The 26,267-nt window shown below is 37.7% G+C and overlaps 1 protein-coding gene across 1 annotated transcript in view; it reads left to right on the top strand.

Annotated features, from left to right (window-relative positions):
• LOC105034659 (exocyst complex component EXO70A1) overlaps positions 1-26,267 on the top strand; it is a 38,927-nt gene that overhangs the window by 5,567 nt on the left and 7,093 nt on the right. Inside the window, exons 5-11 of the mRNA XM_010909899.4 lie at positions 8,047-8,185; positions 8,262-8,474; positions 11,195-11,400; positions 21,318-21,518; positions 21,589-21,688; positions 23,924-24,033; positions 24,114-24,260. Of these exons, the coding sequence (XP_010908201.1) occupies positions 8,047-8,185; positions 8,262-8,474; positions 11,195-11,400; positions 21,318-21,518; positions 21,589-21,688; positions 23,924-24,033; positions 24,114-24,260 (1,116 nt within the window). The remainder of the gene's footprint in view (positions 1-8,046; positions 8,186-8,261; positions 8,475-11,194; positions 11,401-21,317; positions 21,519-21,588; positions 21,689-23,923; positions 24,034-24,113; positions 24,261-26,267) is intronic.

Genomic DNA, 26,267 nt, shown 5'->3' with positions numbered 1-26,267 from the left:
TCATGACTGAAGAGCAATCGATAGAGCAAAGAAAATGGTGCGCCTCATTTCCTGTGCATATCATCAATTGGCTGATAGATGCCTTTGCCATCGATGGGTTATGCCACGTGTCGATTATCGGATGGTAGACAAGATTCAATATCTGGACTGTTACACCCCTCCCCCTAGACTGCGCAAGAGTATGACAGTCGAGTAGAATTTTGCTAGCATCTTGTGCCCAAGATCACAAGCTACTAGTAAACTCTGTCCGTCTAGCTTAACTTGCTATAATTCAGATTATTATATCTCAATCTGTATAAAAAAAAATGATGATCTTATTTATCTCAAAGATATGCATAACACTTTACTTTTTTCAATATCATTCAAAACATCTTATATTCAACTTCAAAGTACTCTACATGAAGTCTTACAATGTACACACAACACTCTATACATATAGACAATCCCAAAAGCACTTTGAAGTCTTACAATGTACACACAACACTCTACGCATATAGATAATCCCAAAAGCACCTCTCCAACCTATAGTGGCCCAATCTCAACTAGTGCTGAATGTTGATGGTGTAGTGCTTTTCACTAGCACGCTCTAAAACACCTCAAATCTGTAAAAAAAAAAAAAATGGAGTGGTGAGACTTATGTCCCAGTGAATGGTCATTCTATCTAACAGTTGAGGAAATAGAACGGTTTAACTTTAATGCTCAAAACATATGTGGGAAACATACTTCTTTCATAATTCATAAACCTTTCAAACATTTATATTATAAACAAGAATGAAACGATGTAGTAATCTCTATGTTTATCTCGTCAAAAAACACCACATACTTTTTGAACTTTTCATAAGTAAAATTCTGCATTCACATTATTCAAACGTATTATATCTTTCTTTTAATATAACATAAACCATATTAAAACATTTTGCTCAAAACCTGCAATCTTATTCTTTACCTCTGGAAAACAAACACCACGTACACCCGTTGAGCCTGCTAATACTAAGCATTAGCTAAAACCATTTCTTACCGAGCTAGTCAAGCAAGCAAAAAGGGTTTCTGGCTCTTCTTTGCTGGTCATACGTGCATGGAGACTTTGTTTCTCTGATTATTTGATCCATTGGGCACTATTCTGGCTACGAGTGGCTCACACCATAGAGCACCACTCCCATGGGCAGCCTTGACGCGTAGCATTGGTGCTTTGCCCCCCTCGCGCTTCTGATTCTTGTAGTCCTACCACGGGTGGCTCACACTATAGGTTGATCATCCCCATAGGCAGCCTTGATGCGTGATTGCCCAATAGATTTCCGGGTGGTGGTGAACTTGCTTAAACCATTTTTCGAAACCAAATATACATACACATATGCATATACATTTATAACATAACCTCAAACATTCATCACATCCTGTTTCCACACTTTGAATAGAAAATACGGTATAAAACCAAATCTGATTTTCTATTTTAAAACAAAGCATTTTCACAGTTCTTACATAAATAGAAAACACCAAAGCTAGAAAGAAGACCACTCACCGGTTAGGCTAGCTACTACACCTCCTTGGTGCTTGATTCTCCGAAAGCTTCTCTAGGGTTATTCTCTTCTCCTGTACATTTGTAAGTGCACCTTGGTTAATGCAATGCACTACATGATGTGTGAATGTAAGAATGCATGGTATGCTTCATGCTTGTCCATTTCCATTGAGTTTAACCTTTCACGAACTTAACAAAATTTGCTATTGCTAAGCTTTCAACTATTCTCACAATTATCGCTTAGATTCTTCCTCATGGCACTAACACATTTAACATCACCTTTTATGTCTTATTTCTCTTTCTTATAGCTATGTATCCTTCTTACTACTTAGCTTAATATGACCACAATTGAACCCTCAAACAGTCCACTCAACACACAGCACAATTACCATTTGCTCAAACACCACACAGCACACACTTCATTCTAACCTCTACACCTCATGTCAATTGTACACACCATAAATATCTTCATTCACATTCTGCCCTGTTTTAGAGATGTTGATAAATCAACGAAAATCTATTGTATTTTAGAAGCTAAGTTCATATTCCAACTCCCTTATCACACCCAAATTAAACTAGCTCAATTTAGCCTAAACAAACCTAACTTCCATGAATTTCTTCACATGGCAGCAACATAACATCAAGGTCCTTAACCCTAAATCACATAACTTGATCAAAGGAATGATGATTCATGTATTTTACATCCAAAACTTCAAATCAAAACAAGTTACAAGCTGGAACTCTTACCCCTTTTTGCCAAAAATGCAAGAACAATCACAAAACAGTATGCTGCCTTCTCCCAAACCCGGCAGTACTCTCCTCCAAATCCTCCAACTTCATTTCAATGGTATTAACCAAGTGTTCTAAGCTTTGTTCTCTTAGTTTAGGACCTGAAATTCTCTTTCTTTCTTCTGATTTCACTCTCTCTTAGTCTTAGTCTCTCTCTCTTTCTCTCTTTCATTCTAAGTGTAAGAATGAAACAAATGAAAGGAGAAGGAATGAATGAAGCTAGTGGGCTGTTTTGGGTGATGAGTGGTTGCAACCTGCTGCATGGCACAAAGAGGAGGAGACACCAAAAATAGAAAGGAAGAGGTGAGGGGAGGTGTGGACATGTGGCAATTTTGGTGCTTTGACCATTTTGCCCTTCCTACTAACACAATTTTGCAAAATTGCAACTCATGCACACATGCACTTTCACATGAATTTCCTACATTCCTCTTCTTGTTTATAGCATGACATCCCAACACTAGGCCACATGAATTCTCACCAATATTTTGCTGTGCATATCTTGTAATGTCTCTCTTTTAATCCACTCTGTACTATGCTCATATACTAATCATTAATTCACTTTCATTTCTACTCATAATACTGACATTTCATCTCATTCTTCAATCACAATCACATGTGGACCCTACCTCATTATCATTAGTCTAATTAAAAATTTAATGTATGTTCATGTCATGTTATGTGATGAAATGTTGTGCAATGCATGTTAAAGAAAGATTAAGTTTCTTAGGCCCCCTGAGGTTTGGTAGCTCAGCTTAGGCATCTGCTATCTCGGTTCGAGGTGTTACTTGGACGGTTTTGGTTTCTTGCATTTAAAAAAGGAGGCGGTGTCCTCTGATTTTTCTGAATGTTCTCAGACTTTCCTTCTCTTCCGATTCTCCTTTCTATCTTAAGGATTTTCTGGTCGCCGATGGTTTTCTTTCGAATAGTCGTCCTCATCTTTTGAAGAATTGCCATCTTCTTTCTCTCCATTGTGCCATTGCAGGTTGGTTTTCTTTCCCTCCTTTTGCTTCTTTTTTATCTCCTTAGTTTAGTTGTCCCCTGTGTCTCCAATGGTTGATTCTAAGAGCCATAGCGAAAATCGCTTCTCCGAATTGTCTTCTTCTTCTGGGAGAGTCCCTGCTAGTGGAGGTGGAGAGCATCGCCACATCTTCCTTTGCTCCAGACACGATTGAGTCTAGATTGGGGGTAGAAGATTTGAATCGCATCCGCATCCGATATAGGATCCCAATCGCCTTTGAATTAGAGTCCTCCGATCCTAGCAGTTGGGTTAGGAATCCTTCTCCTAGTAGGATAAGTTTGTACGAAGAAGCCTTTAAAGTTGGACTTAGGCTTCCTGTCCATCTTTTTGTCATTGAGATTTTTGCTTTTTTTTTTGCTCTGTCATCCCTAACTCCTTCGATTTTATCATCGATTTTGTGGTTCTTTATTCTAAAGCTAGAGTTTAGTCCTCTGTCTCTTTTTCGATCCTTCTATACCGTGAAGAGACGTATCGAAGATTGATGGTACATCTCTCCTCCGAGGAGAGCTTCTGCTTTGATAAGGAGGGTTCCTTCTTCGGTACATGGTTGGAAGATTCTATTCTTTTTTGTTTCTGATCCTTCTGTAAAGGAATGGAGGTGTTCACACTGGAATCGGTCGAGGAATTCTGCCTTCCAGGTCCCGAAGTTTGGAGATGAAGATTTAGAACGCTCTGCAACCTTGAGGGGATATAAGATTCCCCCATTATAGGAGTTGCTATCGGAGCAATCTCTCTTCAATGCCGGTATCAGCCCGACCGATCCCAAAGGTGAGGAGATCTCCATTCCTCCTGATGTCCCTTTTTATTATCTTTCGCCGATGCTAATATTTTCATGGTAGTGATGAAGCCTAAAGAGGTGAAGAAGTTGCTGAGGGGTTCGTCGAAAAGGGCAGCACCCTCTTCGTCTGTCGGTGCTCGGAAAAAAACCAAAGCTTCATGCGAAGGCAGCAAGGAGGCGGTTCCCTCGACCTTAACTCAAGAGGGGGTTATCTCGGTTCCTCCCTCTGAAGTCAACTTCCTAAATCAGCCGTACTCTCTGCGCCCTCTGTATTGGCGGAGTGGAATTCTGCTGGAGGATTGATGAACTAGGAATAGGGTTCGGGTTCGTCGATCGCCAAGGATGCCTTCGACAGTTGGAAAACTTCTCATCGTGCTTTTCGGAATATGCTCTTTGATGCTGGTCTGGAGGAAGCTGAGAAGGAGAGCTATACGAAGCAACAAAGACAGATGATCTCCACTATCGTGAAGGTGAGTTCACTTCTATTCTTTTTTTTTTATGCGTTTATTCCGTCTTGGGGGTGTAGGTAGGGCACTATGGCAGAGAGGCGTTTGTCAACCAATTGCGTTTATTCCGTCTTGGGGGTGTAGGTAGGGCACTATGGCAGAGAGACGTTTGTCAACCAATTAATGATATGCATGGGAAACGAGATGCGCCATTCTCCTTGCCCTATTGATTGCTCTTCAGTCATGATTACGATTTGATATGACTATTTGATTCACTTAGGAAGCACAGGCACTTCTGCGGGAAGAATAACGTGTCTTCAGCTAATCGAAACTCTAATACTCCCTTCATCCGAATCGAACTCGGGAGTAGAGGGTATGTGTTGGGGGATATTTCCTCTTTGGATCAAAGATATGGGCTAATGGTTAGATATGGGCTGATGGACACGATAGTATGATCTGATCTTAATTTTGGCCCATGATGATCCTTGAGCCTTGAAAACCGTCCTGAGCGGAACTCTTAAGATTGGTCATTTTTAACTTCGGCATCAGATTTACTTCTGTCTCTACAACGACTGGTCTTTAACATTTAAACGTCTGTAGATAGCGGAACATCCGGACACACTGAGTTCTGACTTCGGTTGTAGGCATGCATCAGCCTCTACCAGTCTTCATCTTATTGAGCAGGATCCGTCCCAGTCATTTCTCTCTCTTAGCATCCGCTTCCATCAGATTAAGCCAAACTCTCAGCTAAAAGAATAGGTCTGATCCAACCTGCGTCCTTATTTCAAAATTTAAAAATACTCGCGACATACAGTTGGCCCTGAAACAGAAAAGATAGATGCAATAACCATCCCATCAATCTCGATCGAGAGTCTTATCACGTTGCGCTTGAATCGACCCCATGATTCTAGTAATGATTTTTCGACTTTAGTCTACAAAAGGGGCATATCGGGGATCCCTCAAGGTACGCGACTATAATCTCTCTATACTCCTCACCTGTTTTTCTGTTATCTGACTTGAGTGTCGAAGGGTCCCTGTTGGAGCCAACTCCGGCCAGAACTTATTTGTAGGTTTTCCTTCCGGAGGACGCGCCATTGCTTTAGCCTTTCCGACCGCGTTCTAGATTTCAGCGGCAACACATAGTAACCCAACGAACTTTAGTCACTCAGGTATCTGATAAAACGATAAAATTTGGGAGGCAAATATGCAAATTATATTAGCTACTTAGGTTTGTATGCAACGTGGACTCCATGGCTTGTGTCACTTTGGGTTCCATTACGTGCGACCTAACATGTCTCAATATGATCAAATGATGACAACTGAATTATAAAATCAATCCTAAATAGTTGAGGTTATGTTTATTGGGCTTTTGCTTATTCATTTGGATTGAGATTTTTGCATCATTTATTTGCAATAACATGCCATTTTTCAAGGATTGCAACCATATAGAAGAAACTCTAGTTGAATTTCATTTAGTTCACATTGAATTTATGTTGGCTTAGACCTACCTCATTATAAGGGTGTGCACGATTTGGGTCTGTCGGTTTAGAGGTATTTTTGAAACCGAATTGATTTAAATTGGTTTCCTAAAACTGAAATCAAAAACAAACCAGCCTAATATGAAAACCGGTTCAAACCGATCTGAAAAATTCATTTCGGTTTATCAGGTTGAACATTGGATGAGGTGGACGAGGTAGGCGATGATGCGGAAGAGGAAGAGGGGAGGGGAGGGAGAAGAGAGGTTTGGTGGCTTCATTGGTTGCAGGGGATGCGGCGGTTGTGATGGTGATGGGGCTCGGAGGCACCGATGTAGCAAGGCCATGTATGGGACTAAAGGGAAGTAGGCCAAGGAACCTGCCATTCGATTACCTCGGCTCACATGCCAGATAGACACGGCAATGGATAGAGGATGAGGTTGGTCCAATTTCTGGTGGCATAGAGGGTTTAGCAAGGTTGGAGCTATAATAGGCGAGCAAGGGTGAAATAGGGAGAGGGGAGGGAAACATCGGAGTTACTTTGTGGTTTGATTGGCGGCCGATGGTGATCGACTGTAGTCTTAAGGCTGTGCGAGAGAGAATGAAGGGGAAGGTGAGATATGGTGATGGTGGTGCTTGGATCTCAGCAGTGACCTCTTGAACTAGAGGAGGGAGGAGAAATAGAGGTGCCTCTCCTCTCGATTTGGCTGATGCCTAGGTTGCCAATGTATAGGAGGTAGAAGTAGAGGGGGTCAATGAAGAGGGTGATGAGGCATCAGGGTCGAGGATGCATCGGGGCTGCCATGGCTTGTGGTGATGGGAGCGGATGGAGGGGAGAGGATGAGGCAGCAGCCATGGGATGTGGGCAAGGGAGATCAAGGAGGGGAGTCGGACAAGGGATCAACCTTAGATGGTTGGGGGCCTCTCGGGGAGCCATGAGAGGGGAGACACGTAGTGATTTCTGGAGGGAAGGGGGCTGAAAATGGGGGAAAGGCAAGAGCGGTGGCTAGGGTTAAAGACTTAAAGGCTTCACTACAGTTGATATTTGATTGGTTGACTCAAAAATGGTGGGATTAAAAGGGGGAAAGGTGTTGGTTCCATTTAGTCCCACACCGACTATTTATATAATATTTTTTTCTCGCTTCAAAGGGAAGAATTGTTACAAGGCCAATTGCTCAGCTCAGTGGTGATAGCCTGGTTTGGGTGTGACTGGTATGTTGAGCTAGCTCGCCTATTGCAAGTTGTATAGTACATATGTGGATCAGTTCGGTTCAAGTTTATATATACATACATACATACATACATACATACATGACTTGAACCAAAAGCCAACCGATTTTTTTGGTTTCAAAAAATTCCCAAGTGAAACGAAATCGAATGTGGGAAAGTCCAAACTAAACCAAAATAACTAGTTCAGATCGATTTTGTGGTTTGATTGGTTTTCTTGCATACCCTTACCTCATTATCAAATGCATATGGATTTGATGTGAGGATGCCATGCATTTGGAGTGGCCTCACTTGAAAATCAAGTAGGTTCGCAATCATGATGACCACTCTAATGGCTGATATGCTTGTTACTTTTGTGGGCACTAGCTGAAAATCTGACCTATTTGATGGCCTCACTTGATCAGGAAATAGCTTGTGATATGCCCACATATATCCAAGTTTTTTGTGGGCCTACTTGAAGATTGAGTAGTTGAATTACAGTGATTATGCATGTTAGCTTTGTAAACCTTAAGCATGTCTTTAAACAGATGGCTTCCCTTGATGATCAAGTGATATGAACATATCTTGTCATGGTATTATCTCATTTAAAAAATATTACTTTTTTATACCTGATTGTGTCGTGTTTTTAATGTAAAGATGCTGTTTTCTAGCCTTGCTCAATGTATATCTTTAGGAGTAACCTTAACCATGTGACTACATGAACTTAATGTTTTGCCATATATCCCTGTTCATGAGACTTTCTATTTTGATTCAGTCCAAATTCTTTATGTCAAGGGCATTATTCTTTTGCCATTCAGGGAAATTCGTGCTTTGGCTTTAGAAAAGAGCCTTTCAAGTTTGGGAGTGGAAAAACTCAGTAAAGATGAGGTACAGAAGTTGCAGTGGGAGTCCTTAGAGGCCAAAATCGGCAATTGGATTCACTTCATGCGAATTGCAGTAAGGATCTGTACAAAAATCAGTTCCAGAGTCTGTTTTTTTTGTTTCTTGAGTATTTTGACCATGCTGGAAACAGGTCAAGCTTCTGTTTGCTGGGGAGCGTCAAATATGTGATCAAATCTTTGAAGGCATGGCTTCTCTTAAGGATCAGTGTTTTGCTGAAGTAACTGCAAACAGTGTAGCAGTGCTACTTAGTTTTGGAGAGGCTATTGCTAAAAGCAAAAGGTCGCCAGAAAAGCTGTTTGTGCTTCTAGACATGTATGAAATACTGCATGAACTTCAATCCGAGGTATAACATATGTTTCTTTGAACACCACAATTTTGGTGTATTTTTTCTCCTGACTGGGGTGCTGGTGATCTTGACATAAGGAAACTCGCTTATTGTAACTTGTAGTCACATTGAGCAACAGCCACTTTTATGTGACAAAATTTATACTGTCCTTATAACACATGACATTCACATGATGTAATGCTTTTTGAAGCCTTGTCTCTTCCAATTTGTTATGTGTATAGTTCAAGTATCTGTATGCACTGCATTTATCATTTAAAGCTGTGCCAGTTGTTGAACTTTATGGTATGATTCAGATTCTTATGTGTTTGGGAGCCCACACTTGTCTTCACGTGGGGTCTGTCAGCATTATTCCATGCCATAGTCAAGATACTCAAGGTGCTTGGGCATTTGAAAAATCTTGATGCTAGTTTCATCAAGTTGAGTTTCACTCTATAATTCTTGCTGTTTCATAGATTCTTTAGAAAAGTTTCAGGAGTATGAAGACTCAAAACAACATGTTAACCTACCATTGTTATATGTTACACTATGCAGGTACTACTACCTAATATTGTTCATTTAGCTGATGAATTTTTGTAACTTGTTTGACTCATACAATTTATTAGTGGAATTTTCGAAGTTGGAAAACATTGCTTGTTTGTTCTAACTAAATACTATTTTTGGAAATATCTGTTAAAAGGTTAATAGATGGTGAATGGGTGTTCAAATGGTCCCCTATGTGGCCACATAAAGATTGAAACAGGTATTGAATGAGACACTTTCGAAGCATACTTAGGTGGACTGTCCAAGTGCCTGCCTAGATGATTGCCAATGGCAACATTGATTGTAATCCAACACTGTCATATTATGATATTTTTGACATTAACCGAGATGGGCAGTACTTTGAAAATATTGTTTTTTATGTTCTGTATAAAAGCATTTTAAATGATAAAGGTTTTTCTTTGGAATTGTTAGTACTGCTGCTTAGCTTTCGATGATGTTCTCTAGAAGCAACAGCACATATATTGTAGGTTCTGTAAAACAAAGTTGAAAACGAAAAAAATAAAGAAAATGAATATGGCAGAATCAATAAAATAAAAAATGCACTGAGAAATATCATGATGACATGAAAAATGGCACAATTATGAAGTATTCTCCAAATTAGGTAATGAAGATGAATATATAACCACAAAAATGACTAATGAATATACTAGATTAAAATATACATTGTGGAAAAAAAGAGAACAAAGTTAAAAGTAGATAAAATATAGTACAACAATGTTAAGATGTTGGAAAAAATGAAAATTTACAAATTTAAAAAGCGAAAGAAGATTGGAAATGCATGTAATCGGGACAAGAATATCAATAAAAAACTAAGTTGTGGAAGAAGAAAAGTTTACCTTGTGAATTGCTCCCCTTAAAATTAGGAAATATAGTGCTTTCAGGCACCATATTGATAAAAAGGTTTGAGTTTTATCAGAAAGTCGAAATGTTAGGGAGTATATATATATATTAACTTGTCTACCTTGTTGGCAGAACATAGATTGCATGAAGTTACTTTTTCAAATGGAATAGTGGACCACCAGGGTTATATGTAGAAAGTTTTGAATTTCACAAGAAGGGGAAAAGAAATGCAATAGAAATGCCATATCTGGACAAGCATGTGGATAGAGAACTATAAAAGGCAGAGAGTTGCAAGGGGAAGACATGGTTTATTACTTTATTTATATGTTTACAGAAGGCTTTCTTATATAGGTCTTAATGGTCTTTTGGGAAACAGCGAGACAGATTAAACATATTTAAATGTGTCGAGGACTTTTTTTTTTTTATGTACTAGCAACCACATGTGCCATGCATGTTTGAAATAAAAATAAATATAAAATTTTAGATTATATGATATATAACCTTTAAAAAGAATAATGCAATTTTTCTTTTTTTTTTCCTTGTGTCGTCACCCTTGAAAGAGTGATTAGAACACAATTTTTAAATGTTTTTTTTAGATTAGGATTTTGATTATTTAATTTCTAAAAAATAAACAAATTTATTTGAATTGGAATTACTTATGTATTGTAAGATAGATGGAAGGGCATTTGGGTAGAAAAATGACAGATGGTATTGGAATGGAATGTTCTTCAAATTCATCTTCAAATTCAAAACTGTTGTTGTCATATATAATAGATAAATATATTTAGTAGGTGAGTCTTGGTGCAATTGCAAGGTTGCTGCTTGCTCCATTATGTGGTTCGAAACATGGAAAGAGCCTCTTCGCATGCGGGGTAAGGCTGCATAAATCTGACTCTCCCTAGACACGGCAGTTGAGGGAGGCTCTTGCATAGACTGCCCTTTTTAAGAATATGTATAGGTTTATGCTTATGTGTGGTTCAATTTGGGAAGGGGATTAGGGCTATGATAGGGCTAGCTCATTTTAACAGACATATAATTACTTATAAAGGATGTCATGTTAGATTGATATTCCCTAATGGAACTTTTGCAATTGGATTTGCTATTGCTTTAAACCTATGGGAATTGACATTTTGGGTAATTGGTATGAGCCTATGAGGCTATGTCGTTTACATGCTGTACCGGTTCACTTCACTTTACATTTTTTAAGCTCATCCCAGTTATTTGATTTATTAGCATATGTATGAGAGCTGTTTATATTGTAAACTATCATTCTTTTTGATAAATACTTAAATAGTGATGATAGAATTCATGACTATTGCCTTTAATTGATTGGTTAGTTTGAAACGATATTTGAGGGCAAAGCTTGTTCTGAAATGCGAGAATCTGCATTGGGTTTGACAAGGCGCTTGGCTCAAACTGCCAAGGAAACCTTTGGTGATTTTGAGGAAGCAGTTGAGAAAGATGCAACAAAAACAACTGTTGCTGATGGAACTGTCCACCCTTTAACTAGCTATGTCATTAATTATGTGAAATTCCTTTTTGAGTAAGTCTTTTCATTTATTCTACCTTTAGATACCAAATTTTTCCATGGAAATTACATAATTTATATACAATAACAGGTGCAACTCTTTCATAATTCACGTGGTTTCCTAGGAATTCCACTATAGTTATTCCTGCCCTTGCATGTGGCTGTATTTGAGTTGAGTTTATTTGTTTATGGTCTAATTGTTATTACAAAAATGTTTCTTTAATTTTTTTGCTAGTCCTTTTTATTTACTTGTTATGTAGCTTAAATATGATTGAAGCCGTTGCTTTATCTGTAAAGCAGGAAATATGAATGATCTATTATCTTTCAATATGATGCTGTATTTACTTACTATAGAGCTATATCTTCAATTACATTTTGGAACATGACTATAGGCATAAAACAAAAGCATTTTCTGTTTATTGTAGGTCTGGTTTATATGAATTATAGAGGCCTTATCTTAATTCTCAACCATGCACTGGTACCCCATGTCAAACATTTTAAAATGAACTCTTCAAAATCTTTTTTCTTTTTCCTTTTTTTTTTAGTGCTTCTCACACATCCATTGAAGTCTTTTTGTCACTCTTGATAATTCAACTTGAACTTGAGGCCCCTCCTGATCCTGGATGTTGCATATGCCAAATTCATTTTAGATTATTTACCCTCACTGTATTGTTTGTATAGTTGTTAAGCATAAACATGCTCCAATTTACTCATATCTACATATCTTAATTTTTGAGTTTTGACAAGAGGTCCACTTTAATCAAGAAGCAAAAGGACCTGTAAATCTACTTTATCTTTAAATCACTATCCTCATTGGAAGCTTTGGAATGTGGCATATGTGTTTATGCCTTTAAACATTAATGTATTTGGTCTGAGTGTTATCTTTCAAGATATAGTTTAGTTTTCAAAAGATAGTTGGAGATGGTATTATTATCAACATGATTCACCTTTGGAAGGTTAAAGATATAACCTTAGGAACAGGCAAGGATTGTCTTTGGCACATTGTGGAGAAATAAATGGGGAAGTTCTTTGTATATAGCTTTGAGAAAAAGGTGAAGGATTAGAATTCAAGATATAGAGATTTTGCTAATGGAAACACTCTCGTGCCAACAGCAAGATAAAAATGTTGTGACATGACATGCACTCACAAGAATGTTAACTTTGTAGGATAAGGGGTGCCAAAGGTGTTGTCACTAAAAAGAAATAGTGTGAAATGTTTGTCTTACTATGACTAGTTGTATGCTTGTTAATGCAAGTTCAGATCTCCGCTTAATGATGAGGTTAACTTTGCCTTGTCTGGTCAAACTCAAGTTTGGTAACTTGATATGTAACTTTGGAAGTTAAAAGGAGTACGATGAGTCTGTCGAGATTTTTTGAATCCTCAGGGTTTATGGTTCAATGTTCAATTCCAGACCTAACAAACTCAAAGGGTTCCATTAATAAATGCAAAGAAAACGTGCATTAGTGTGTGTGTCCTAGTCATGATTCTGTAAATATTATCAACTATGCATCTCAGAGGTGTCTGAACAAGTCTCATTTGAATGCTAACACCAAATCTACTAGATTTGATTATATCTGCAAACTTACTTTCTTGTGCCATCACATCATATTGAATTGTGCTAGATAGGATGACATATCAAATCTAGAATGGAGGCAAGATCTAATAACTTGTATATTATCCACACAACCAGTGTAACACTAAGTTGCTGAGGTCTAATGGATTCAATTCTACATGTGGCATTGAAGTGCTGAAACTATCAAAGTGGGTAGCATAGTTCTACTAAAAACTGCCACAAAGTGCTGGCATCGAACTCAGCTGTTATGATAGGATTTGGGTTCTTGGTCTGACATTGGCATCATGACGTATGTGAATGATCAGGTCTTTATTTGTTTCCCTAGTGGGTATTCATCATTACTTCTTCTATTTCTTAGTGTACAGCATAATTAAATGAAGTCCACATTGTCTGTCATGCAACACTGCTAGAAGATATCAGCCTTCAGATCTTGATAAGTCAGATATGGAGCAGCAAGGGTTGAGATTCAGTGCTCTAAACACTAGATCAAGCAATCGATCCTCCTCTGTATATTGTGGCCAAGTACTCTCTTTGGGCACTCATTGAGTTCTACATTGGATATTATTGTGGCGATGTTCTCTCCTCTCTTTCCTTTTCTTGGAAAACTTTGTGGGACAAATGGATGTGGATATTTTGTACATTCAGGTTCTTTTTTGGGTGAGATTTCTTTTATCTTGGATTCTTTCTTTCTGACTTCTACATCTTTCACTTCCCTTGATTCAAACACACCTACCTTCTTACCTGTCATCATTACTTGTTTTCTAGGGCCGGAGAGAACATATTGTATTCTTGTTTGAGCAGTTTCTGGCTGTCAGTTTAATTTTTAGATATGATTTTCATTGCTCGGCCAAGTGCTTTAGTGGATTGTAATCCAGTTATTTCTCTTGAACTTGTTTAATTCATGCAAATCTATTAATTTGTTGTTCATGGCTGATTTATGCGGATTTACTGGATCTGGGCCAGTTGAACTGGTTCGTGGTTTCTTGCTTCAGTTATTGCATGCTGATTACCTCTAGTTTCAATCTGTTGTTAGTATATTTTGCTGCTTGGATTCACATGCTTGTGTTTCAGTTAGGATTAAAAATTCTCTGAAATTGGACATTTGTCCATTCTGAAAACTCTAGGATGTATTAGGGTCCAAGCACAAAAGAGTTTGCTGGACTTTGAAGATGAATTTGAAGAACTTGAAAAATGAAGAGGTGGAATTGCTACTTAAAGCTTCACATCAGACTAACTTGAGGATAAAAGAGAGTTGGGTTGGCGGCATATGAAAGATGTAGACTGAAAAATAAAGATAAGAAGCTCATAATTAATGGAGATTTATGTCCTCTCAAACTCAACCCTTCTCTTCCCTCGCTCTCTCTTTATTTCCTTCTTTCATCTCTTTAATTCACTCTCTCATTCTCTATTCTATTTTTTTCCTCGTTCTCTTCTTCTCACCCATGAGCCTGGTAATGCCTGCCCACATCAAGGAAAAAGGAAATAGTGAATGTGGGGCACCCTCTTGAGTTGAAAAGGCAAGGGGGAAGAGTGTAGGTATGTGGCATTCACATTCAAGGCAGACCAAAAACCAAGGGAGGAGAGAGAGTAGCACAGTAAGGTCTGAAAAATGCATCTGTAGTGGATCAGGTTATATCTTTGAATGCAAGTTGATTGGGGTGCATGCAAAAAAATGTCAATGCAAAGATGGTGATGTAAGAAGCAAATAAGTTTCTAAGGATTTGGTGGTATAGGACATCCAAATGAAATGTTGGTTTGGAATCAGATAGCATGCAGAATTTACTGACAATAATCCATCTTGCAATGAAACATGATCTCTTATACATGATGCGTTGTTGAAGTAATCTAAGCGAATGTTGATAGATGGCACACTTCAGCATGAAATCTTCGTTAGGCCAGCTGGCCATGTGCAAGAAATATTGCTGTTGTGTTGATGTCCTCTATTGGCTCTCTTCAAGATCCAATCTTATCTTGTGGTGCTCTTACAAGGTCTAGGGTTTGAAGGCATTTTACAGAATTGGTTGAGATCAATAAATGGGTTTTTCTTGGGTTGGGTTTTTTTGTTGAGATGATTGAGGATGTTTAGGTGGTTTTAAGGCAGTGTTGGGGTGGATGGGTAAGTGGACTGTGATCTAACTTAGGTATGTTTGGGGAAAAAAAATATTGTGAAGCTTTGCAGGCCGACCCAGTACTGTGATCCTACTAGTTTCCCACTGGTTTGGTACTGTATGGCCTGGTGTGTCGATTCCAAACTACCACACAATTATTTTTTGTTGTTTCAAATTTTTTGATATATAATGAAGTTTCATGAACTTTTTTGATATTTAATGATGTTTATGAAATTAGTATTAATTTTATATTTTTTGAGGTGTTTTGATGTTCTTTAATGCATTGCTTCTTTTTTTGCATGTTTTTTTGTTTATAAAATGATTATAATTTCAATGATTGATATAATTAAAGTACATAAATCATTACATTCATTAAGAAAATTAATAAAATAAAGAATATAAAGTTAATTTAAATACATACTGACATCTAACATCTCATTGAATGGCGATGTCTCTTGTAGATGTCGGGGTTGTCTTCATATGCAAGGGGCTTAACCCAATTCTCTATCCACATGGCCCCTTGGTCTTCTAAGCTCATTGGGCCACCATAAGGTACGTAGTCTAGATAGTCCTTGTATGTGCTATGGGTGATGGTATCATTTTGGAGGGAGGCATCTACCTAACATTGTGGCTTTGGAGTGACCTATTTGAATATGCTGGTAGCAAATTTTGGCCCATAAGGTGCTTTAGGCTATGTAGGATAGTAGCTATTGGAGGATAACATATCCATAAGGGAAGTAGCCAGCACCATATCCATAGAGATCTTGTATAGAATTCAGAACCTAATACATTATGGATCCTATCCTACATGCTATGTCATCTGCAACAGCCTCATATCGACCACGACCTCAAGGACCCTATCTCTGGTATGCAATCATGTCCTCACGGTCTCTTGGTCGTGCATTGTGGTCCCTATATTGCATGGCATGGATGAATTGGATCTCGTTGGTGAATTGAAGATCACTCTGGTGCAGTGATGCAATGGTCTGACATCCTCCCTGGCTATCAGATACATCATCACTGCTACTCTCATGTGATTGTGAGGGCTCCCTGGTGTTTGAATTTGACTCCACTCTCCAACAAGACCTTGCCTTTCCCTTTCTTCCCAGCTGCTTTCTTGCCCCGCTTTGTCTGACTCTATTGCGAGGATCAACCATGCCCTCCTGATTGACTGGATCGAGTTGCAAGGCAGTCTCGTCTAAGCATCTCTCGATCAAAGCATTGGGAGGGTGTCTTAGACATGGAATTAGTGATGGTCTGCTCCCCACTAACCCCTTTGCCTGGTCTAGTGGATGTGAGCGTGGGATTTGATGTTTTGCCCATTGCTTTGTGTCGATCCTAGCCTCACTGGTGATAATGCTAGCTGATCATGGACGCAATTCTGGCTCGTCGAGCTTTGGCTCCCACTGCTGCCTTTCAAACCAGCTAATCATGGTATCCTTATCATCTTGGACAAAGTCGTTCTGGAGCAGATCATATTATACTTCAGCTTCACTTTCTTCTCAATGCACTTAAGCCTCAATCTAAGATTGTAGTGTACGTAGGTGAGATCGTTGAGGCATGTCTTTGTGAGACAATTCTTTTATTTGCTGTGGATTAGGACGAACGTGCACGAGGTGCGCTCACAGCTTTTGAAGGGCGCTATTTGTGAGAGGATCTAGATAGCATGTTGTTGAAGGTTTTGAGTTGACTCCTTGAAATGAAACCACCACTTAGCTGCTAAGCATTGAACAAACTTACATAAGGGTGATAATTATAAAATGTCAACCGGTCAAGTAATAGCTATTGTTCATATGTGATATATCTGGATTTATCATGATGCTACCCTTGTTAAGCATAGCTTCTTGTTCATGAAAGCTATGGAAGCCCTCCCTACTTAGTTTTGTCTGTGCGAAAGAGACATGGCACATGATATTATAATATATTGAATAAATTATTAATGATTGAAGGTGTACCCCACTAAAATTTACTAACCTCAAGACATTGCGAGGACATTTGGATTAGGCTCCATCGTGTATACCACACCGCACAGGATGGATAGGAGTTTGTCGTCCATTATAATACCAGGGACATTGTAATGGAACTTTGGGTTAAAGCAATAAGTTGCTAATGCAATTTACAATTGTTTTAGTACAACATGACTAACTAGAAGACTAGACAATAAACAACTATTTTAATGTAGATTCTTACTTGCTAGATGCAACTCCTTACCCATTTGGTAGTTCCATCTCTGCTTAATAATGTCTATGTACTCATAGGTATCAGTTGGATTTGCCTGCTTGATCTGTTCCTTAGCAACCATCATCATGCGATAAAGGAAGCCCATTTGTAGATGTCTCACGGTCCATGGTGCACTGCATGATGTGTAAAGGCTTGATAGCCTTCACAACCGACTTGGCTCATGTCTAGAACTACGGCTTGTCACCAAACCCTCCACTTGGATCCCCTCAGTATCGGCCCTTATATATCCACTCTGTTGCCATATGACATTCACAAACATTTGGCGCATGCTTGCCTTCCTCTCAAGAAGCCTATCAAGTGCAATAATTAGTGGCAAACTGTGTAACAACTGGTCTCAATATTTCTCTCGCAATGAACTTCCTCATCGGAGCTAGAATCCGCCTTTCTATCAACAACTGACTAGGCAGTCTTATACTGTCGCCCTTTATTAGTGATCACCTGCACGATGTTTTACTCTCCCATGTGATCTATCACCTCCATTAGTTTTAGAATGTACATGCATCTTGCACCTTATTTGAAGTATCAATTGATTTGTGGATGATCTTTATATTCACAATCAGTCAGGAAGTTGATCAGGAAGTTGATGATGCTTCGTTTGCTAGGACTTATCCATCCATCACACATCACTGTCATTCCATGGGTGCCCCACTTGCTTTGATATGAAGCTAGCCAATTCTCAAGCTCCTCGTTGTTGTCAAGGAGCTCATCATAGATATCTTTCGATTTTGGGGCAATCCAAATGCTGTCTTGCTCTCTATATTGAGGCAATGAAGACCGGTAGCATATGTTGCCTGTCATGATATCTCTCCATATATCTTTCTTCTTATCCTTCATTAGTATGGTGTCAATCCTTTATTGCTTCGCATCTTTACTGGGGAAGGCATGTAGATTAAGATCATAGATGGTGGCCCTTGCTGGTTTCTCTTTGGAGGACTTGCGGTCTTTGCTGGCGAATGCTCTCAGCATGGATGTTATACCTCTCCCACCTCTACTAATAGCCTCCCTCATCGAGGAGGCCCTCTTGAAATCTAGCTTTGCTCTACCAGCCCCAAAATTAGAGCGACTCATGCTGAGGGTCCAAATGGAGCCTTATGCTTGGCCATTGCTTGCTGCCACTAGTCATCTAGACTTGTCTGGATGGCAGCCTTGATCTATATCTTGTTGTCTGGAACGGATCCATTTGACATCTCGGAATGGTATGAAGGTGGCCTTGCTGCTTAACGATCCACCACCCTTTTTTAGGCTACCTCTCCTTTATTGCTTGAAAATCTGCAAAGTACTTCGTCAGCTGTCGAACCTCTTAGGGATATTTTCGGCACATCGACTTATGGGGTTAACCATTAGTAACATGCTATTTTAGTCTGGTTACCTGCATTCTCTGAACCAAGATTCACCATCTCGGTGTCAGACCCCATACTAGTGAAATCCTACTATAGTGTTGGTACACGGTATGGTACGGTATGGTATGCCTGTATCGGTATGGGACGGTTTGGCGTATTGGTACGGTATGCCCCATATTGTTTGATATGAGGTGATACAGCGAACCATGCGAGTTTGAACTCTGTCGTGCAACTTGCACCTTTGATGGTGTTGACCGAAGAGTATGATACTATGATCCCAATTAATGTCAGGTTTTGGCTCCCTCCTAGATGGACAGCGCATGTCAAACATTTTTACATTAATTGATATTTAGATAATTAACTATGTATTGTACTAAATTCTTATAATTCTCTTAGCCTGTGGGCATGCATGGAAAGCCACTTATTTTTCAATTTTGTTCAAAGTTGGGCCTATGTCACTGTTGATGTGTTCATGTCCACAGTTGAATAAAACAGAATGAAATATTCATGGAGATCAGCATTCATATCCCTAAACATACTTTTGATTTTACTTTGATTTTTTGAATTTTATTCTATTTTATTTTTTTTAATTTTATATCCAAAAATATATTTTTAAACTTGAAAAATTATAGATTGAATAAAAATTGAGATCTTGATGTTATCGTATAGGTCTTCCCTAGATCTATGACATATGATCAAATGACACCAAAATATAAAAATTTTATATGATCTTTCTCTATCTTTTCAATTTACTGCTAATTCTTGGCCTCAAAATAAAAAAAAATATAAATGAAGAGCGAAGAGTGGCATTACCCAATTTCAGCAAAAATCCATGCTAAAATCAAAGAAATCGCCAAGATCCGGCTTATTTTCATTTTTTTTTTCTAAGAGTTCAGATGGGACTGAGTGCTCATGGGAGAGTGCTCTCAGCACCCCCAATTATTGGGCCTGATGGGGGACATGGGTATGTGAACAAACCGATGTGAACTGCTTGGTTCCACTGATATTGCACTGAACTGCCCTATTCAGTGTGGTTTGGGCTAATTTCCGAGCCGTGGAGGGGAACCATTTTGGTTCTCCCTCGGTTCGATATGGTATGCCTGAAATGGGTGATTTGGGATGGTGCCACTGACACTGTTGTGAAGGCCCATTGTTGAGAATCCTGAGAACCATTGCCTTCTTTTGGAACATGCTGTTTTTAAATTAAGAATGATCCTTGACAGCCTGTCATGTGAATTAGACACAGCTTTGAGGCTATGTAATGGATGTTTGTGATCTCATCAATTATTGAAATATATACATTTATTTATTTACTTTTTTGGCCTTACACGTACTCATTGTATATGAATTTCAGACTTCTGCTTTCATTTTTGATTGATCTTGTTTCTCTCTCTCTCTCTCTAAATGATATCTGGAGAGAGAATGGACAAAGATGCATTTATTACAGAAGAGGGTGTATTCATAGAGTTAGCTCTAAACATTCTCACACAACTATTCAATGATGTTGGGAGCTATTGCTAAACATGAAAAGGACTGATGTATTCGCTCCCATGTTCTTATCATGAAAACTCGTGTTCAAGTGATTTGGATATGGTTTGTGCTTAAGAATAATGCTATTATTGCAATATCTTTTAATTTGAAACAAATGATTGTTACTAGACACGGCTTCAAGTGCTGTCTTGCCTGTCCATGCTGGCTAGTTCTTAACTTTCGGACCCAACACCAGCATGCAACATTGGGTTGTCTTCAGTTGATGGTGATCTAGTGCGCAAATGAGTGCTCCAGCTCAGCAAGGCATGTGTCTCGGCTTGACACGTCATGAGATATTTCACACAATCATGTGCTGTGCTGGCCACAGGTTAACATGTCAGACATCATGTCACGACTTTTTAATTATTGACTGAACTACCCTTAGATAGCGGCAGCAATTTGATATTTGAGTTGGGACTTGTAATTGGGAGTTTGTGATGTAACATAAATTCCATCCAACTCTTTTTCACAGTTGCACTTTTAGGAGGCCAAGTACCTGAATATGGAGTATGAAATGATTGGAGATGTCTTGTCATTTTTTTTCTTTCAGAAATTATATTTTAACTGATTTGGACGTTGCTTCAGGAGGGGGTGTCTTTAGCTATATTCTAATTGAGACTCTTGGCATTAGAGACCTTCTGGGTTCACTCTTCTTGCCTTTTTGGAGCTCTAAAGATGAATGAATCCAATGTTCGTGCAGCAATTAAATTTCTTAAACAGAAATTAGTCTTATACGGTGATCTAAGATCATGAGTAATTGAGTTATGGCTAATACGACCAACAGGCTGATGATATGATATAATATAAAACTTAGTGCTAATGGAATTATTGACTTCTTGCTTGGGATGGTCATTTTGGAAGAAAAAGTTTCCATTTTATATTTGTTTCTGGATCTTTTCTCCTCTTCTGGAAAAATTTCTCTTTGACCTGTTTTAAATGTATTCAAATTATTCATATGCATGCATGTTACCTAACATATATCTTGTGCTTTGCTTCTGCTCCGTAGATACTCATTTTTATGTTGAATCGTGGATTATAAAATTATCATGTTGCTTTGATTATTTCATGACCTTTCATCTTCAGCAACATTAAATGTATGATGTAACTAATTGGGAAAGCTACTAACTAAACATTTACAGCTATCAAACAACACTGAAGCAGCTTTTCCAGGAGTTTGAGCCTGGGGATGATAGAAACTCACAACTGGCATCTGTAACAATGCGTATTATGCAAGCTCTTCAGACTAATTTGGATGGAAAATCCAAGCAGTACAAGGATCCTGCTTTGCTGTACCTATTTCTGATGAATAACATCCATTATATGGTTAGATCTGTGCGCAGGTAGGTTATACAATTAGATGACTACAGCATTTAATGTAAGATAAAAAACAATGCCTCTTTATTATTTCAGGTCGGAAGCAAAGGACTTATTGGGTGATGATTGGATTCAAAGGCACCGAAGGATTGTGCAGCAAAATGCAAATCAGTATAGGAGGGTTTCTTGGGCGAAGGTTTAGTTTCATACACCCAACTCAACATACAATTCAGCCTCTTTGAAAATGTCATGTATTTTTGTTCAAACACTTAAGGTTGATGCTCTTTTAATGTCCTTGGCATTCAAAATATCCTACTTTATGTTCATTGTTGATTTTATGGTAGCACTATCCTACATGCTGGTGCTTTGTCAATTGCTGATTTTTTTTATTTAGTTCCATTTTCTTAAATGGTGATTTGTATTTTCTATTTTGGTGCTTTGGGTGCTTAAAAATTATCATGCAAATCGGCGATGTTGATTTTTGTTGACTTAGTTAGAGATGTCTGCAGTTCTAAATATTTTCTATATATAATCATCTTTGATACAATGGTGCTGTGCAACTTGAATAGCAACCAGTTTAAGATTGGTTCTTGTTTCTAAATGCAGCTTCGAGTCTTGATATGGTATAGTGACATTAATGCTATTGGAAGCAAATGTAATGGGTTGTAAGCAAGCCTTAGTTGGATTGGATTGACCAACTTCCAGTGAGGAACCAATCCCAAAATAACCTGGTCTAATCTGAATCACTGTAATTTGGCTTAGGCTGAATATGATCCATTTTGAAAATGAACTGGATTTCAATCATTAGGAACCACTATTATATTAGAACCAAACCCAACTGGCCTGAAACTAATACGCTACATGTTTTACAATCCTCTTTGAATTTGAGAAAAATAATTTACTTTTAAAGCAACTTGAATTTTGTTAATCATTAATTTTTGTTGTTGATCATAATAACTGTGGTTATCAATCAAATCTTATTGGAATGAGTTGTTGGTAATGTTTACATGCTGTTTAATTGTCACTTTCTTGCGTAATACTTCGGTATAATTAACAAATTTATGCATGTCCTTTATAGTTGTGTTTGGATTCTCCTCAATCAATTTGACTTAAAAAAAAAAAAGAAAAAGGTGATGGATCAATAATATAAAATCCATCCTAAATGGATATGATTTATGCTTAGATTCAATTTTTTTGACTTGATTCAAATATGGATTAGATTTGGGGTCTGCTGGTACCTATTAAAACTGACCTGCTTGCAACCCTAATTGTTGACCTGGATAATATTTTTTTGAAAAAACAATTAGCTAGTGATCTATTCATGTTTTTGAGCCATAGTGAGTTTTAAGTCACAATAGATTTTAATTGAGGAACACGCTAGATGTTGAATTATTAGCCACACTTGGTAACATTATATGTACGATGCTATTACAGTGTGTTATTATATACTTATACTAAATCACTATGCTCTTGTATATGTTGAGATATAATAGTTCTAAAAGATGCAACCATTTCTTTGAAAATATAGAGTAAATTTTGAATTTTGCATGATTTATTTAGCAAATTTCTAGTAATTTGCAATAATCTGCTAAAGTAACTATAGTGCAGAATTTTAGAATTCTGAGTAAGTCAGAGAGTTTAGTGATGCATCTCATTAGAGTGTGCTGGATGTGTTTACTTTATCATTTTCCAAATCCGTTAGTCATCCACTGATTCTGAAGAGCAGAATTGTACAGCCTAACAACCCTGATATGTATGTTCGACCTACAAATTGATCCACATGATGCTGGAATGGAGAGTGCATGTGCTTTGGTCCTTGCATGTGCAACAATGTGGATATGGAAATCATTAAGCACTAAATATTCTCTGATGCAATGGGCTACTGGCTGGGCTTAGTTGTATACAATCTTGTATTGATTGCTTATTATTTTCATCATACTTAATATATCTATTTATTATCTCTCTAATTAACATTTTAAATAGAAATAATGGAATAAATGTGCTTATTTTTCAACAAATCCATAATCCTAACCAAATAATTTAATATTAACATGTCTAGATGCTGCAAAGAAATTTATTGTATATCAAACTGCATAAAGATTATGTGGGTTGAAGATGCGACTACAATGAACATATGCTATAGAGATGGTTGTTCTGAGGCTGTGATCTTTTATCTTGTCTTCCACCTGATGGCCTAATCATGCACATGCTTAAGTCTCATTTGATTCTTCTCAAATTTAAATTATTGATTGATTTATATCTGTTGTTAAGTTAATGTGGGGTTTCCCGAGTTACAAAATATCAATGGTTTTATCTCAAGGATCTTCCATGAGACATAAGTATTGGTCACCATGGTCAAACAGAATATCTTCATATATGGAACAAAAATACTTTTCAGGCTGTATAACTGTACCTTTTTCATCAATTCCAGGTATTGCAGAGCCTCTCTGGTCAAGGTTTGACTTCATCAGGAGGTAGTAGTGTGGCTGGAAGTGATGGAGGCGGCAGCAGTGGAGTCTCAAGAGCAGCTGTGAAAGAGAGGTCAGGAATTAGATTAAGCTTTCCAGCTTGCTAATATTGCTATAATGTATAACAAAGCTGCCCGCCGTTGCTATCATCAGGTTTAAATCTTTCAACACTCAGTTTGAGGAGCTCCATCAAAGGCAGTGTCAATGGACAGTCCCAGATCAAGAGTTGCGTGAGTCTTTGAGACTTGCAGTTGCTGAAGTTCTACTACCTGCATATAGATCTTTTATTAAACGATTTGGGTATGTTTTTCTCTATATGTGGCCTTATTATTCTTGAGTATTCTTAGAGTCATTGCATTCTTACTGATTCATTCTTTATTCTGTTAGACTTATACTATCAAAAGTATCCATATTTATGCTTATTTTCATCTGTGCATGTAGACGTGCATATATCTTACTAGGATTAAACTTGGGGCTGCAACCATATCGGATTTGATATAACATTTGATATCCAAAATTGGACTTATAGGAAGATGTTCATGTATATCCTTCCACTGTATGGTTTGTAGTTGGATAGATCTTGAATAGTTACCCTAGATTCTGGTATGGATATGGATATTGAGACACAGCTCTGCCCTTGTTTTTGAATTTATCAATTTGTACTATCATATTAAAAACATAAGGCTTGTCTATGTATGCATGAAATTGGTATAGACACCGTAAAAAATGAAATTAATGTCTCATCTTGCTTAAGAAGTGATGAATGTTGCAGATGTACGAAACATATTTACTAATATGCAATTCATATTCATACATATTTAGATTAGTAAGGGATTGACTTTTATCTGATCTGCATCTTTATTTTTCAGAGCAAATACAAATATATTATGGTATCTGATTGTATCTGTGTCCACACTTGTGTCACTTGAGTATAGGTGGATGTGTATATGGATTTGGACATTATCAATGCCTGATCCATATCCATTTAACCCCTTTGTTATCTAGGTATTTCTATGACAGCTCTTTGTTATTTATGTTTCCTCATGATATCTTAAACTTGAGAAGAGTGACAGGCCATCATTTGACATTTTGTTGTTCGAGTCCCTTTTGATTAATGCAAACAGTAAAATTGACCATCCAGTTGATTCATCATACTAGGAATTGTGCATATTGCATGAGTGATGGCTGGTTTGGTTGACTGTCATCATTTGTATGTGTATAAAGTTGCTTTGATATGGTTAGAGTGTTGGTTTTTTATTTTTTTAAAAAAATAAAACTAAAGGTGGATGTATTGACCAAAAAGTGATTGCTTATTATACCAATTAATAAGTTTCATTATTGAGTGAATTTGATAATGATTCGTCACAAATGCAGAGATCTGTAAAAAATTGTGCTACATTGTTGATAAGTGGTAGATTATTGACATCTTGATGTCCAAAAGGTTTAACTTGATACCTAAAAGGTTTAAAAAATAACTTCAGCCAGCTATAGGTCTTGTTGTGTGAATTTTGTGTCAGGAAATTCAAGTGTAATTACCACGCATGCTGTTGCATGTAATAAGTCTGATTCTGTCTTACGAGGTTTAAATAGAAATTTTGCAGAAAGTGAGTTGCATTTTGAGATATCTTATCCATACAGATTTTTGAAGCTGTGAAATCATACTTGGGAAAAGATTTTTTTTTCTTTTTTTTTAAAGAAGATTAACTAAAACTTTTATTTTATCATGTGAATTGCCTTTTAAAAAAGGCCTATTGTTGATAGGTATTTTATCTCTTTCTTTTAAGATAAAGGAACCAGTCACTATTTTGTGAAAGAAATTGATCCGCTAAGTATATATTGCTAAATTTCTCAGTATTCATATGAAATAATTTTGTACTATTGTCTTTAATTGATACTATTGTTTAAAAGACAGTATGGAATGATGGTGGTAAAGTTATTCGTTTTGTACTCTCAGTGGCATTTGCCTCTACTCTGTTTTTGTGATATTGATTCTTAAAGAGTGCATGTTCCAAGTAAGTTGGATACCTATGTTGAACATACTAAATAACAGATGGCAAAACTAACCAAGGTTCCAAGTGTTGTGGTGTCATGACAACCGGGCACTGGCACTAGCATACATCTTGCCCTGTGCTGTGCCATGCATACACATGCACTGACACACGTGCCACATATGCCAGGTTGAAGCTTGGCACAGTACATTATAAGCAGCATGAACTGGCAGGGCCAGTACATTAATCCTTCAGCCAGTACTTTAATCCTTAAACTAATATGTATAATATGCAGTATGCAGAATATTCTGTATAACAA

The sequence above is a fragment of the Elaeis guineensis genome, chromosome 8 (genome assembly GCF_000442705.2).
Source record: "Elaeis guineensis isolate ETL-2024a chromosome 8, EG11, whole genome shotgun sequence".
NCBI classification, from domain to species: domain Eukaryota; kingdom Viridiplantae; phylum Streptophyta; class Magnoliopsida; order Arecales; family Arecaceae; genus Elaeis; species Elaeis guineensis.
The sequence above is the reverse complement of the archived record's forward strand: the minus strand, read 5'-3'. Positions and strand labels throughout refer to the sequence as shown.